This window comes from Solanum dulcamara, chromosome 12 (genome assembly GCF_947179165.1).
Source record: "Solanum dulcamara chromosome 12, daSolDulc1.2, whole genome shotgun sequence".
NCBI classification, from domain to species: Eukaryota; Viridiplantae; Streptophyta; class Magnoliopsida; order Solanales; family Solanaceae; genus Solanum; species Solanum dulcamara.
This window is the reverse complement of record NC_077248.1, coordinates 9,305,267-9,323,163: the sequence shown is the minus strand read 5'-3', so window position 1 is coordinate 9,323,163 and position 17,897 is coordinate 9,305,267. Positions and strand designations below refer to the sequence as shown.

Below are 17,897 nucleotides of genomic sequence, written 5' to 3'. Positions count from 1 at the left end.
AATAATAAATAAAAAAAAATAATAATAATAATAATAAAATATATATTTTAATTTACTACCCATACCTATATTAATACTATATTAATAATGTTCATCACCCGTTGTCCCCTATTTAAAAAATAAAAATAAATAATAATAAACATTAAATAATAATAAAATATATAATTGTTTTCTTTTATTCCAAATAATTTTAAAAAATGAATATAATATATATATATATATATATATATATATATATATATATATATATATTGTTTTTTTTCGCCGCACTTTTGTACCATTTTAATATATATATATATATATATATATTATATTCATCCGATTTTTTTTTATTATTATTATTTTTTATTTATCTTTTTAATAAAAATTAAATCATTAATATTATTTTAATCCACGCGTGGCCCGCCCAACATTCTTTGTCCATTTTAACTATATATAAATTCCTATTTAAAAAATAAAAAATATGTATAAAAAATAAAAAAATATGTATTCTTTCATCCGAAATTTTTTTTAAAAAAAAATAATAAAAATAAAAATATATATATAATAAAAATTCATCCGATTTTTTAAAAATAAAAAAATATAAATAAAATATATATATTATTATATGTTTTGTCCCCCTTCCCATATCACTATACCATTTTTTATTCCATGCTTGTCCCCTGCACATATACCCATATTAATATTATATCTCTTTTTCAAAATATATATATTCACATCCGATTTTATTTTTAAAATAAATAATTAATGAAATAAAAATAAATAATATTAATTTATACCACGCGTCCCCATATATATTCTTCCGAAAATATATATATATATATATATATAATAAACAAATCCAAGCGTGCACCCCCTTCCCCATATATATTCTTCCGAAATATTAATAAAAAAAAAAAAAAAAAAACTGACACGCGTGCCCCCTCCCCATACCCTATATTAATATTATATTAATTAACCCATAATCTTTTGTCCCCACTTCAATATATATATATATATATATATATATATATATAAAAAAATAAAAAAATCTTCATCCGAAAAATAAATAAATAATAAATATATTAATTTCCTATCAATATACATATATATATATATATATATATATATATATATATATATATAATATATTTCTTTCAGCTATTTTTTTTTTCTATTCATTCCGTATTATTTTAATAATCCGCCCATTCCGCATTATTTAAATATTCCGCCCATTTCGTATTAATTATTATTTTTCCGCCGTTCCGTATTATTTTAATAATCCGCCCATTCCGCATTATTTAAATATTCCGCCCATTTCGTATTAATTATTATTTTTCCACCGTTTCGCATTATTTTATATTTTTCGCCCACTCCGCATTATTTTAATCATCCGTTATTATTTTTATTTTTATTTAATTTCTATCTCCCTAAAAATAGAGGGATTAGACAGAACAAGGGGGGGGCGGACACGAACACAGACAGAATAGGGAAGAACACTAAAAAAAAATCTCACACTCTCATTTTAAGTATCTTCTTGTAAAAGAATTTTTGAATTTTCTCTCAATTTGAACTAGATTTTACTTGAAAAACGAGGGTATATTCGTGACCAAAGTCTTTCCGTTCACTGCCCAGCAACAGGTAATATTTACTCCGTTCTTCTTTTATTTTTGATTGTTATTATCATAAAAGGTTATCCTAAATTATTATCTTGCTAATTTCGTCATTATTTTTCTTGTTTGCATGAACAATCCTGGAGCAAAAATGGAGTCTTGATCTGAGACTCGATATAATCATCCTACCCTCACATGGAGTCGATATCCTAGATCTTTTAAAATAGCAAACGAATAAGATTGTCATATTCAGTGTCAATCCGGGCTGTTTATATTTTTCAGCATTTATTATTATTGTTATCATTATTCTTATTATCAGTGTCTGTTTATTTGATGTCGTCATTATTGTTATTTTAATTATTATTGCTATTATTATTATTAGTATATTTTATTTTCTGTTATTACTATTATTATTATTATTTTCGCTGTCAATATTATTAATAGAAGTAGTAGTATGTTTATTTTTCTGTTAGTATTACTATTATTATTATTATTATTATTATTATTATTATTATTTTCGTTATTCATATTAATATTATTATTTTCATTATTAATATTATTAAGAGAAGCAGTAGAATGTTTATTTTTCTGTTAGTATTACTATTATTATTATTAATATTATTATTGTTATTGTTATTATTATTTTGGTTATTATTATTATTATTATTATTAGTAGTAGTAGTAGTATATATTTTTATTATTACCGTTTTTATTATTATTATTATTATTATTATTATTAGTATTTTATTTACTGTTAGCATTATTATTATTAGTTTATTACTATCATTAATATTTTCGTAATTATTATTATCATTATTATTAGTACATTTTGTTTACTGCTATTATTATTATTAATGTTACCATTATTATTATTATGTTATTATATGTATTATTATTATTATTATTTACTTATTATTATTATTATTATTATTATTTTTGTTTTTATTATTATCATTATTATACTAGTATAGTTTATTTACTATTATTATTATTACTATTATTGTTGTTGTGGTTGTTATGAGTTGTAGTTGTATTTTATTTTACTGTTAGTATTATTATTATTATTATTATTTTCGTTTTTATTACTATCATTATTATTAGGGTATTTTGTTTACTGTTATTATTGTCATTATTGTTATTACAATTATTATTATTATTATTATTATCATTATCATTAGTATTAGAAGTATTTCTATTTACTATTATTATTATTATTATTATTATTATTATTATTATTTTCTTCATCATTATTATTAGTAGTAGTACTAATAGTACTAGTAGTATTTTTATTTACTGTTATTATTATTATTATCGTTACTATTATTATTCGTAGTATTTTATTTTACTATTATTATTATTAATATTATTATCGTTATCTTTATTAGTATTATTAGTATTAAATTCGTTATCATTATTATCATTAGTATTTTTATTATTATTATTATTATTATTATCGTTATTAGTATTATTTAGTGTTACTATCATTATTATTATTATCATCATCATCATTATTATTATTATTATTATTATTTACTGCCGTTATTAATATTATTATTTCTATTATTATTATTATTATTGTTGTTATTATTATTATTATTATTATTATTATTTATCATATTATTATTATTATTGTCGTTGTGTTCTCACTAATGCAATAGCTAACATTATATGGATATTTAGATTTGTGAAACTTTAATTAAAATGGTTCATCATAATAAAAGAAATCAATATTTTTCTTTAAGGCTTAGTTATTAAAATATATATATATATATCGCATTTAAACACTCACTTAGTTACTAAGCTTTATTTTCAAAACTTTTGAGCAACTTTTTTTTATAATTTTAATCATTTAACCTAAGTTTGGCCGGTAATCGTTTTTAACGAATCTTGAAGGATGCCTAACCCCTTCTCTTTAGGATAACTAGAACCCTTATCTAGAATCTCATAAGCTAAGTAGACCACTAATCGGAGATCATTTTTTAGCATTGAATAAGTTAATTATTTAGGTATCCTAATTTACCTTAAAAATAATTAGGTGGCGACTTCTTAAAATTAAATAATTTAGGAATCATCAATATGTTGTACACCGTTTGACATCGAGTTAAAATGGGGTATAACATCTATTTCGGAGAACCAGTTTGGATTTATGCCGGGACGCTCAACTACAGAAGCCATCCACCTTATGAGGAGACTAATGGAGCAATATAGGGAGAGGAAGAGAGACTTGCATATGGTGTTCATCGACTTGGAAAAGGCTTACGATAAAGTCCCACGAGAGATACTATGGAGATGTTTGGAGGCTAAAGGTGTACCTGTAGCGTACATAAGGGTGATCAAGGACATGTACGAGGGTGCCAAAACTAGGGTAAGGACAGTAGGAGGGGACTCAGAACACTTCCCAGTTATGATGGGGTTGCATCAAGGATCAGCTCTTAGCCCGTTCCTATTTGCCTTGGTGATGGATGGATTGACGCGACAAATTCAAGGTGAGGTGCCATGGTGTATGCTTTTTGCGGATGACATAGTCCTCATCGATGAGACTCGTAGCGGAGTTAACGCTAAGCTGGAAGATTGGAGACGCACCTTAGAGTCTAAGGGGTTTAAGCTGAGTAGGACCAAGACAGAGTACCTAGAGTGTAAGTTCAGTGAGACACCTCAAGAGGTTGGCGCGGAAGTTAGGCTCGGGGACCAAGCCATCCAAAAGAGAAGTAGTTTTAAGTACCTTGGTTCTATCATGCAAGACAGCAGAGAGATCGACGAGGATGTCACACACCGTATTGGGGTAGGATGGATGAAATGGAGGCTCACCTCCGGTGTGTTATGTGACAAGAAGGTGCCACCATAATTTAAGGGCAAGTTCTTCAAAGTGGTCGTTAGACCAGCTATATTATATGGGGCGGAGTGTTGGACAGTTAAGGTCTCTCACGTGCAAAAGATGAAGGTTGCCGAGATGAGAATGTTGAGATGGATGTGTGGGCATACCAGGAGTAACAAGATTAGAAATGAGGTTATTCGAGAAAAGGTAGGAGTGGCCTCGGTGGAAGACAAGATGCGGGAAACGCGACTGAGATGGTTTGGACATATGAAGAGGAGAGTCCCAGATGCACCAGTGCGGAGATGTGAGAGGCTGGCCATAGATGGTTTCAGAAGAGGTAGGAGTAGGCTGAAGAAATATTGGGGAGAGGTGATCAGACAGGACATGACGCATTTATGACTTACCGAGGACATGACCCTGGATAGGAGGGTGTGGAGGGCACACATTAGGGTAGAAAGCTAGTACATAGTCTCGTTATTCTTCCCTATTCGTAGGCGCATTAGCACATTACAATTCCCTATGCTCTTATTTCTGCTATTTCTGTTACTATTTATTACTTTCAATACTTGTGATTACTCTATTTTATCTGTGATGCCTTCGTTATTTATTTTCCTATAGCGCTTTGAATTTCTTAATCTTATCTGACCCCCTTTTTATGTCTTTTATTGAGCTGAGGGTCTTTCGGAAATAGCCGTTCTACATTGGTAGGAGTCAGGTCTGCGTACACTCTACCCTCCCTAGACCCCATGATGTGGGATTTCACTGGGTTGTTGTTGTTGTTGTTGTTGTTGTTGTAATTATGTGTTTTCGTACTGATTATTTCCTATAAATTAATTGAGTAATGCGAATCATGAAATAAAGGGAAAATGTGAATGACTTAGTGTTGATAGATCTCATACCATGAATCTATTTGATTACACATGGCTGTAGGTTATGGTTCAATCTATATCATAAAGAGACTCTTAATAGTGATTGAGTAATGTTGTGATGTTTACCATGCATTTAATTATTGTGGTTGGGTAATTGATATATTATTGTGATTGGTCTATAATTCTAAGATCGTAAAATCTATAATTTGAACTTGTTCCACCAAAAGTGATTCTTTGAATAAAGAAGACTTGATGAAATTATTATATTCTGTATTTTTGTACATTGGAATATTTTAAGCTAATCGAGATAAGTTTAAGGACAAGATCATTTTGAGATATGAGATAGAGACTTTTTAATCTCGATTTTTAATAAGTGCACGATCTGCTAATTAATTACAATTAGTGTGGAAATATTAGTGGAGATTAGAGATTAACTAACCATGATTAGATTATTAAGTGGGGATTTATAATTAGTTAAGTTAATTGGAGTGCTAAATGGACCCCACTACAACATGGCCAAATCTGATTGGTCCATGCCATAGTGGGACATATGTCATTGTGGTTGGACACATGTCTTAAGGACTGATAGCATATATATGTACTAACTGATGACAAAGCACAGCACATAATCATTTTCACAATTCATCTTCTTCATCACAACTTCTTGAAAAAAATTTAAGAACAACCATGGTAATAAGCTCACGACCAGCTCCAATATGGTGAAAGAAAGGGAATTTTAATTCCATAAAAGTGTTCTAAATGTTCCAAGGGGGCAGCAATATTAGAATTTAAATTGAGAAAGAAGAAGTGGTGCAATTGGTGCAAGTAATTGTAGGATCTGTCCTAACTTGTTTGAGGTAATATTTCTTTTTCTTATGGTACAATTGAAGTTAATAATGTTGTGATGAAGAGATTAATTTGTATTAAGTGAAATTGGAAGTAAGAAATAACATGATTATTGTTGGCGTTGTAAATGGACAAAATTAGAGTTGTTCTAATTGGATTAAAATTTGATTAATGTTGTCACTATTATGGTATTGTATTTGAAGGTAATTTGTTTAGGTTGAAGGGCTGGGAATATAGTTATAGATAAGTATAGGTGTTGTTGTTCACAACAATATTATGCCCTTTTCTGTGTGTTTGTAATTTTGTGAAGTAAAGATCAAAACTCGTATTTTGATATCGTAGTTTTGGTGGGCTATTTAGAACTTGTATTAAAATAATATTGAAGTATTTTTATTGTATGTGGATGGTGGTCGATGTTGTTATCATGTTGTTGTTGATATGGCTCATAAATTCGAAAGAAAGCAAGTGTATAAAATATCGTATAAGAAGCGTATGCTAATCTGTTTGGTGTAAAATCTTAAATGTTAATGATTTGAATTGAAAAAGGGTTAGGAGAGGTTATTGGGTTGTTATCGTTGTTATTGGTGTTGCTGTGCTAATCAGAGATTAATTGGAAGTTTGGGTTAGGCGAGTTATATAGAGGAAGTGCTGCCCAATTTTCGTTAAGTTCTTAACCAATCAAAATACTAATCGAGAAGTATGAACTAAGAAATGATTCCTATAAGTGATCGGTTGTAGATTTATAAGCTGGAAAGTCGTAATTTATTAACAATAGTGTTACTTTCGTATTAAATAGGCTAACAGGGCAACGAAGCAAGCTTGGTTACGGTTGATCTATAACATGTATGTAAAGCTATCTCTTCTTTCTTTTGGCATATCTTAAATATAAGTGGTATATGATATGAGCTTTGGAGTAATTCCATTCATAGGTTCCGAATATGATTCATGGTTTTTATTCACTTCTTGACGTTAAAACTCTTAAAGTAGTTGAGCTACTGCCCTTGAGTCTTCTATACGTTGGACAATAGTTGGTATGTGAAAGTCCCTATTCTTAAAGACTCTATAATGATTAATGTCCTTAACTTTCATAAGTTGTTTCGCGTTATCTTGATATGTGTCTATGATCCCTAAGGCTTTATTTAATATAGTTTATAATGACATTCAAAGAGTACTGAACATGACTATCGCCTTGATACTTAAGTATTAGTTAGCCTACTTATCTATTGAGTTTCAAATGATAATCTAAATGCATATGGTTACTCATTACTCTACTCGTGCATACTGTCATTATATCTCTCATCGAGTCCTGGGCCGGGTATGTTATCATGCACATTTTTGCTACATCATTCACCGAGTTTCATGATGGGTCGAGTACGGTATATGTGTACACGACTTTATTCACCTAATCCCTTATCAGAGGGTTAGGTACGGTATATGTATATGATGATATGATAATATGGTGATATAATTATGGCACCGAGTCCCATAATTGGCTGGGTACGATATATGACAATGATATGCATGATTTGTTCAGTAAGGCACATGTATAGTGAGTTCCTGATTATCATACTTGTCTCCTGAACTCTCTACTTCAGTTATGATCTTTCTTATTGTATTTCATGTTTTATATACTCAGTACATTTCCTGTACTGACCCCCTTATTTGGGGGGGGGCTGTGTTTTATGCCCACAAGTACAAATATTCGTTTTGGGGATCCGCCAGCTTAGGATATCCATTCAGCTATTTTGGAGTGCTCCATTGTCCTAGAGCCTAAACATTTGGTACATATCCTTTTGATGAATATATTTGGTTATCCAGGGATACGACGGGGCCCTATCCCGTTATATACTACTGTTAATACTCTTAAGAGGTATGTAGACATATGTGTGGGTTGTGTATGGATGTTGTTCGATTGTGTTAGCATGACTTATTTTGGGACGTTCCCGTACGTAGTGGCAGCCTTGTCGGCTTGTATGTATATGTATATTTTGAGATATTGTGTGTAGTGGCAGCCTTATCGGCTTGTGTATATATATGTAGTGGGATGTTTCCACATGCCATGACAGCTTCGTCGGCTTATGTACTGTGTTACCCGTTGATAGTTGTGACTCCTCAAAAGATAGGTTTCCTGATATATATATATATATATTCATGCGACAATTCTGAGACTAGGTTGTGGGTCTTTATAGGTTCCATATTATGTTTAGTTATGGATTGATCATATAGTTCATAGGTGTATATACGAGTGTCCAGCTCGGGCACCAATCACGGCCTACGGAGTTGGGTCGTGATAAAAATATTGTTAATGAAGGAAAAGATAGAATAAAACTAATGAAATAACTATTTATTATCAATTACATGCAATGAACATGTTAATTGATTGTTGCAAGTATGTGAACTGTTTGTTGCATACTATGATTCTGTATGTGATTATGATACTGGATCGGGTGTCACATTCCAACATATACTAACTATTAGGTATGGGTTCTATGAGAGAATCATTATGTGACTATCATCTGTGAATTGATCTTGACTATGTGTGTTATGATAGAGAAACTGACCTAATTATAATTGAGCATTCCCTTCCTATCTAATAATTGATATGAAAGGACCGAAGGTCCAAGTGTTACCATGTTGACTGTTGTATTTGAGATTTACCCTATGAAACTATATATTTCTCTTGAAATGACAAATTGATAATGTGCTTCTGTATATGCCTGTTCGAATTATGTTATGGTGGCTAGATATGTCTGTATGGTAGGTATGAAACCGTGGGTAAACAAGTAGAGAGCATTTGATATGTGATTTAGTAAGGTTAGTGACTTAGAGTTAGATATTGATGGTGTCCTGTTGGTATATTTTAAAAAGAGGGATTGAGAGAGAATTCAAAGATTCTGTCTTCGGACAAGCCACCCTAGCGGAAAGAATCCCGCTGTGGCGAGGCCGCTAGAGATGGTTAGATCCCGTCACAACGGGCCTGTATATTTAGAAGATGAACTTTAATCCCCCTTAATATTGCCCTCCTGCAAGTGAAATGTTAATTATTCTAGGGTTAGGTGTTGGTGCGAAAGTTTTAGGAAACTAGACTAGTTAGACGAAGTTAGTGAGGTCGTAGTTCAGAAACTCATCTATGTAATAAAAAGGCTAGGCCTTGATCTAATTTAGAGTTAGCAGTGAACCAAGTAGAAGGGATAAACGTTAGGCTTGAACGATTTTAATGAGGTTAATGAGAATTATAAGAGTTTATGCATAAAGGTTTAGCGAGTGTATTTCCTAAAGAACATGTTTTCTTCTTGTTGATTTCTTTATATTATGCGGTGGGTATTAGGTTGACCAATGATACTTACCAGTACGTGTTATTTGTACTGATACTACTCTTACTATGCCACTTGGCATAGTCTGATTGCAGGGTCAGTGATGTTTCTTAGTTGAAGACGAGATTGATCCTCCAACAGCTTCTACTCTTTCTTTCTTATGGTGGGAGCTGTGTCATTATTTTATTATATATTGAATCTTTATAAGCTTTTTACCTGTTTAGACTAGTATCCTTGGGAGTGTTAAATTGTTCCTTGTTATAAACCTTGATTTTTTTTTTATATATTTAATATATTGCGACTTTATAAGTCTTTTGGACCATTAATTGTAGTTTTTTAAACTTCCGCATTATATTTATGTTGATGAGATTGAGGGTTCTCCTACTTAGGTGTTAGAGTAGGTGCTCGCTCGGTCCGATGAATTAAATCGCGACAAAACGTAAGAGGAAATATCTAAAATTATCCCTTAATATTTTGTTTTTTTACAATAATTAGTTATTCATCAAATCAGTTTTCAACAATTAATACAAATACCAATTAATATATATGTTTTGAAAGTTGGCCAAAATGGATGACAGTTGGCCAAAGTAGATGTTTCATTAAGCAAGTTGCCAACTAATTATCCCTTTTCTCATGGCTATAAAATAGCCAAGATTTACAATGAAAATATACATAGATACTATTTCTCTCTTCTGGTCCTCATTTTTCTCTTACTCTCTCCTCCTTATTTTGTTAAGTTAGTTTATTTGATAACACGTTATCAACACAAAGCTCTAATTTTTTTCAAAAAAATTAACTTCTATTTATATCTACTAAGGAAATTTAATTTTAGTTGTCTTTGTTATTTTTAAATTAATTTTCATCATGTCAAACTTGTCAAAATTAGAGTTTGTGGCACTTGATATTTCTGGCAAAAATTATTTGTCATGGTACTTGATGTTGAAATTCACTTTACCGCTAAGGGTCTTGGTGATGCTATAATCAAAGAAAATAAAACATCAAGTTAGCATAAAGCGAAAACTATGATTTTCCTTCGTCATCATCTATATGAAAGCCTGAAGGTTGAATACTTGACAGTGAAAGATCCACTTAAATTGTGGATAGATTTAAAAATGAGGTATGACCACCTCAGGGCAACAGTATTGTCACGTGCTCGTTATGAATGGATGCACTTACAGTTTCAAGAATTTAAAAACTATAATTGAGTATAATTCTGCTGTATTTAGAATAACTTCTTAATTAAAATTATGTGGGCTAACTATAAATGATGAGGACATGTTGGAAAAGACACTAACTATTTTTCATACATCTAATGTGATATTACAACATCAATACCATGAAAAAGGTTTTCAAAAATACTCTGAATTAATCTCATGCCTTCTGGTGGCTGAGCAACATAATGCTCTTTTAATGAAAAATTATGAAGCCCGTTCCACTAGAACTGCTCCGTTACCGGAAGCAAATGTGGTAGAAGCACATAGCCAGTCTGAAAGAAGATAAAATAAAAATCAAGGCCACAATAATGTGTGTGGACGTGACAATGACAGAAGACGATATAATAATTGGCGTGGTAATGGTCAACATAAAAGAGAGAATAATATGAGTTCTCAAAGTGGCCCTTCAAGAAGTAACTATCATCATTGTAGCATGAAAGGTCACTGGAAAAATGAATGTCGGATGCCTGAGCATTTTGTAAGGCTTTATCAAAATTCCTTCAAAGGAAAGGCAAATAGAGGTGATGCCTCTTCTTCTAATGTTCGGATAGAGTCACACTTGGCGTTTGAAAATAAGTTGAGTCAAGACCTTCACATAATGATAATATTAAAGCAAATCTAGCTTTGAAGAATGACGATTTTAACGACCTCAATGATATTACTCATTTGGAGGTTGAAGATTTTTTTAGGGATTATAATTGATGTTTAATTTGTTTATATGATTTACAATATGTTGTCGTTTTTATGTATTTTTGATTATCATATTTTTACATTTATCTATTTAAAAGAAAAGAAGAAAAAAAGACTTATGTTTTTCTAACAATATTGTTACTTATTTATCTCTTATAATGTATTTTTATTTTATGAAGATAAATAAATTTTCAGTCTTCAATTGGATCCAAGATGAGTAATGGAATTATGTGTCTTTTGGATAGTGATACAACATATATGATATTAAAAGAAAAGAAATATTTCTGTCATTTAATTATGAAAAAGGCCTATGTCAATACAATATTTGGTAGTACAAAATTAATTGAAGGCTTGGAAGAGCGGTCTTATTACTACGTGGAGGAACGATATTGATAATTAATAATGCATTGTATTGTAGTAAGTCTCGAAGAAATCTGTTAAGTTTCAAGGTTATTCGCCAAAATAATTATCATATTGAGACTGCAAATGAAGGAAAGATTGAATACCTTTATATTACTACAATGAATACAGAGAAGAAAATTATGCCCGAAAAATTACCTGCACTTTCTTCTAGATTGTACCATACAAATATTGGTACTGTTGAATCATATGCCATAATAAACAAAAGATTTACTGATTCTAATGATTTTATTATTTGGCATGACCGATTGGGCCATCCCAGTTATAATATGATGCACAAAATTATTGAGAATTCACATTGACACACTTTGAAGAATCAAAAAATTCTCCAATCTAAGGAATTCTCTTGTATTGCTTGTTCTCAAGGAAAACTGATTATTAAACCATCAACAACTAAGGTTGAGATTGAATCCTCTACGTTTCTGAAATGTATACAGGGTGATATATGTGGGTCAATTCATCATTTATGTGGACCATTTGAATATTATATGGTCTTGATAGATGCATCTACAAGATGGTCACATGTGTGCTTATTATCAACTCGCAACATGGCTTTTGCAAGATTGTTAGCTCAAATTATAATGTTAAGAGCACAATTTCCAGATTATGCAATAAAGACAATTCGTCTTGATAATGCTGGTGAATTTACATCTCAATCTTTTAATGATTATTATATATCGGTTGGAATAAAAGTTAAACATCTGTTCGCTTATGTTCATACTCAAAATGGTCTAGCAGAATCATTGATTAAACGCCTCCAATTGATAACTAGACCATTGCTAATGAGGACAAAACTTTCTCTTTCGGTATGGGGGCATGCTATTTTGCATGCAACAACATTTGTGCGTATAAAACCAACAAATTTTCATGAATTTCCCCATTACAGTTGGTTTTTGGAAGGGAGCCAAATATATCCCATCTTAGAATATTTGAGTGTGTGGTATATGTCTCAATTGCTCCACCGTACCGCACAAAGATGGGTCCCTAAAGAAGGTTGGGAATATATGTTGGATATTAATCTCCTTCTATTATAAAATATTTGGAATATATGACTGGAGATTTATTCACGGCAAGATTCGTTGATTGTCATTTTGATGAATCAGTATACCCAACATTAGGGGGAGAACATAAGCAATTGGAAAATAAGATAGATTGAAATTTATTATCACTATCTCATTTAGATCCTCGAACAAATCAATATGAGCAACAACTATAAAAGATGATTCATTTGCAGAATATTGCAAATCAACTGCCGGATGCATTTACTAACCTTCCACGGGTTATTAAATCACATATCTCAGTTGCTAATGCTCAAGTTCGAGTTGATCTCCCGGTAGGACAACTTGTTCAGGCAAATGAGTCTAGGGCATGGTTAAAACGTGGAAGACCAATTTGTTCCAAAGATAAAAATTCTCGAAAAGAAAAAGGAATAAATGATCAAGATAATCATAATTTGAGGGCAATTGCTCAAGAAGAGCCTAGAGACACAACAAATGATGATACCACCGAGGAGGTCCAAGTACCTAAAAATAATGAGAAAGAAAAAATCTCAATAAATTATGTCTCGACAGAAAAACGGTGGAACCGAAAAGATATTGTGGTCGATAATATTTTTACTTATAATGTTGCCATTGAAATAATGCAACAAGATAAAGATTTTGAACCAAAATCTGTCGATGAATGTAGACAGAAAAATGATTGGCCAAAATAAAAGGATACAATTCAAGTAGAGTTAACTTCACTTGAAAAACGTAAAATTTTTGGATCAATAATCTAAACACCTGAAGGTGTCAAACCAATAGGGTACAAATGGATTTTTGTGCGTAAACGAAATGAAAAAAGTGAAGTTGTAAGATATAAAGCACGACTTGTAGCCCAAAGTTTTTTGCAAAGGCCTGACATTGACTATATGGAAACAAATTCTCCTGTGATGGATGCAATTACCTTCAGGTATCTAATGAATTTGACAGTTCATGAAAAACTTGAAATGCACTTAATGGACATGGTCACTGCTTATTTATATGGCTCATTGAACCATGACATTTTTATGAAAATTCCCGAAGGGTTCAAAGTGTCTGAAGCATACAAGAATTCTCGAGAAACTTGCTCAATAAAGCTTCAAAAATTCTTATACGGGTTGAAACAATCAAGACGCATGTGGTACAATCGTCTTAGCGAATATTTGCTAAAAGAAAGATATAAAAATGATTTAATTTGCCCTTGTGTCTTTATGAAAAGGTATGGATCTGAATTTTTCATAATAGCAGTATATGTTGATGATTTAAATATTACTGAAACTCTGCAAGAACTTGCAAAGGTAGTAAAATGTCTAAAAAAGGAGTTTGAAATAAAAGACCTCGGAAAGCCAAATTTTGTCTTGGTGTACAAATTGAACATTTTACAAATGAGATATTTGTATATCAGTCAACATATACTGAAAATATTTTAAAGAGGTTTTATATGGATAAATCACATCCATTAAGTACCCCAATGGTTGTGAGATCTCTTCATATTAATACAGATCCGTTTCGACCTCATGAAAATGATGAAGAGATTATTGGTGCTGAAATACCATATCTTAGTGCAATTGGTGTATTAATGTATCTTGCCAATAATTCTAGACCAGATATAGCTTTCTCTGTAAGCTTGTTATCAAGATTTAATTCTTCTCCAACACGAAGACACCCGAATAGAATTAAGCATATATTCAGATATCTCAGAGGGACCATTAATATGAAATTGTTTTACTCAAATGAATCTACGTCATAATTAATTGGTTACGCAGATGCAAGATATTTGTCTGATCCCTACAAAGGTCGATTGCATACATACTATTTATTTACATGTGGTGGTACAACTATATCATGGCGTTGAGCAAAGCAAACTATGGTTTCCACTTCCTCAAATCATGCAGAAATAATAGTCATCCATGAAGAAAGTCGAGAATGCGTTTGGTTAAGATCAATAACTCAATACATTCAAGAAACATGTGACCTTTCTTTGAAAATAGACGTTCCAACAATATTGTATGAAGACAATGCTGCATGTGTAGTTCAACTGAAGGGAGGATACATCAAAGGAGATAGAACAAAACATATTTCACCAAAATTCTTTTTTACTCATGATCTTCAAAAAAAGGGTGAAATAGATGTCCAACAAGTTAGTTCAAGTGATAATTTAGCAAATATGTTTACCAAGGCATTGCCAACTTCAACTTTTGAGAAAATGAGATACAAAATTGGAATGCGTCGTCTCCAAAATATCAAATGAAGTTTTCATAAAGGGGAGTAAAATACGCGTTGTACTCTTTTTTTATTAACCAAGGTTTTGTCCCACTGAGTTTTTCCTGGTAAGGTTTTTAATGAGGCAGCAATCAAGACGTATTACCAGATGTATGTACTTTTTTTTCATCACTAGGCTTTTTTCCACTAGTTTTTTCTAGTAAGGTTTTAACGAGACACAACATCTATGAGTGTTCAGGATAACTATGTATATTGTTTGTTGTAAAGTTTTTTTTATTACACATGGACATCCAGGGGGAGTGTTTTGAAAGTTGGCCAAAATGGATGAAAGTTGGCCAAAGTGGATGTTCCACTAAGCAAGTTGCCAACTAATTATCCTTTTTCTCATGGCTATAAAATAGCCAAGATTTACAATGAAAATAACATGAGTGATCTAAGAAAAAACTTAAATATAGAAAATAGTGTTACATGCACAATCATATTACAAGTTTTGAATATGACATAAAGGAGTAACATCCAGGTGCTACCCTCAACAAAAATAACAAGTCTAATCCCATAACAAGTGTAGGTATGGCTAGAGTAGAGTAGAGTATATCCAAATCTTACTCATCGGTTATTAATGTTTCTAGATCAGCTACAACAAAAGCTTTTCGCTCACCGTCTCTTTTTCCTTTTTTGTGCCCATCGCGTTATCGAATTTAATGGCTACTGTGGAGATCCTCTCAACAACAGTGAGGTCGAAGAAAAGAGCAATCTTACAAAGGTTATCAATTTGGATTGTCTGATACATATACCTGTAAACATTTAAAGAAGCATATAAAAGCAGGAGAGCTGCAGAGCAACCTCCTCAGAGTGTCAAGCTTTTCCAGGACGGGTGTTGAGCAACCTCACCCATTGACTGACTCCCTAGACTAGGCGACATAGCCGCGCCAAGCAGATATGGTGATGAGCGGGCGACTATGCCAACTCAACATAAGATACCCATCCTTTTCTTCTACTCTGTATATCTTTCCGTTTATGAACAAGGCCAATAACATGTCTGCCTGTCTGTACGTATTTGAACTCAGGGGAACCAGGTTGAACCTTGCAGAGTTAAACCTCACTCGCCATTGACCCAACGTCTCGTGTCTCACAACTCGCTTAGTCCCTTCGCAAGCCACCAAATTATAGATCTCCCGCCCTAGGGACTGCTCCGCCATCTCCAAGTCTAGAGTATTGGGATTAATCAAGTCTGAGTTCTCCAGTATATCAAATATTGTTGCATAGTGATGCCATGCTTCGTTAATTCTGTTCATAAAGACACTCTCATTGTGATTCACTTCTCGTTCGGCGATGGTCACAATCTTCGGCTCTATTTGTTTTATTAAATCCAGCACTTTCTCAATTGATCCTGGAATGGAAAACAGGCGGTGAAGCTTGAAAACAGAGTTCACAGCCACTGCTTCCACATTACTGGGTCTAATATTCAGCATTGGTGCTTCAAGATCAGCTAAAGTATGGGCCATGAATCCTTGGAATTCAAATTCTACACCAATTGACTCTGCAAATTGGGCGAGCTTAAAACCAACTTCCTCTAAGGCATCGCTACTGTCATCAGGCTGGGAGTGGCCACCAATTCCTGTGAGCCGAAAAGCAGGGGGACCGCCAGGACGCAAAGTGAGAGCCTGCAGAAGTGCCGACCATTGCAGACCTTGATTCAAGCTGAAATCAATTACATGTATTCTCTTGGAATCGGCGAAGGCCTCCAAAATGGATAGATTGGCAGTGAAGTGGGCGAATTTGAGTAAGGGGCAGCTGCCGTAGAAGCTTATATGTAAGAGTTTTTCCTTGGAATAGGATGATTCAACAAAATCTTGTGGATTCGTTCTGTAAATCTTCTGATAAAAAGCTTCTGCAAAATAAGTGGCCTCTTTCTTCATTGCTCCTCCAATTTGTGAAACTGTAAATCTCCTTAGTTCACTGATTAGTACATCCGCTAGACTTAGGTTGTTCTCTTGGATCGCCTTGGCACAAGCCATCAACGTATTCACAAGCCTAACTCTACTTTCTTCGTTCACTGTCCGACCAGTATCCGCCAATAAAGGGCTACGAAAATAAGATCTATTGGAAAGTGCCCTGAAATCAACATTAAATATCCTAATCTGTCGCTGATCATCAATTTCCTTATTATTCTTGAACCAGCTGGAAGATGCACTTGATGATACATTCATTGAATCACCGTCACCACCGGCAGCAGTAGAAATCTGCTGGTGGTGGTGGCGGTCGTCTACACTAGTAGAAGACGATGAATTAGTAATATTGTTATCTGAGATCAAACTGTGGGTCCAGCCTGAAATATCAGAAGCAGCGTAGATGACTGCATTTGTATTAGAAACAAAGGAATCTTCATCTTCCATAACTGTATCCATGGACATCTCTCCTGAACTCATTTTTTGGTTGTTGATAAATTGCTGGAGTTATTACCTTCCTTCTTCCCTAAAACAACTAAAGTGTTGACTCGTGACATAGTCAACATTTTTTATGTATTCTTTTCTTTTTGGTCATTTCGGAGAGATTTCGCATTCATTTCATACGTGTAAAGATCGATTACACTCCTTTAAACTCAATTTTTATTTGTTCTTATCCTAAAAATAAATATTTATTCTTGCAGATTACTTTTAAATTTTTATTTAATAATTGAAATAATTTTGAAGATCTCCCTTTACGTTTGATTTTATCACACTAACTTTTCTACAATATTACCCCAACATTCCTTTTTTTTTTATAACAATTCTTTTAGTCTATATTTCATCAATGTAAATAAAATACAATTTGACAAATCTATCTCTTTTCTATATTAAAAAACACGTCAAGTTAGTTAATCCTATCCAAATTAATTATTTTTGCAAATTCTTT

General features: G+C 32.3%; 1 protein-coding gene across 1 annotated transcript; it reads right to left on the bottom strand.

Moving 5' to 3' along the window:
• Window positions 1–15,436: 15,436 nt before the first annotated feature.
• On the bottom strand, window positions 15,437–17,479 carry LOC129877749 (DELLA protein GAI-like). The gene has a single exon (XM_055953277.1). The coding sequence runs from the start codon at window positions 17,429–17,431 to the stop codon at window positions 15,914–15,916; it is 1,518 nt and encodes a 505-aa protein (XP_055809252.1). The 5' UTR covers window positions 17,432–17,479; the 3' UTR covers window positions 15,437–15,913.
• Between the last annotated feature and the right edge of the window lie 418 nt (window positions 17,480–17,897).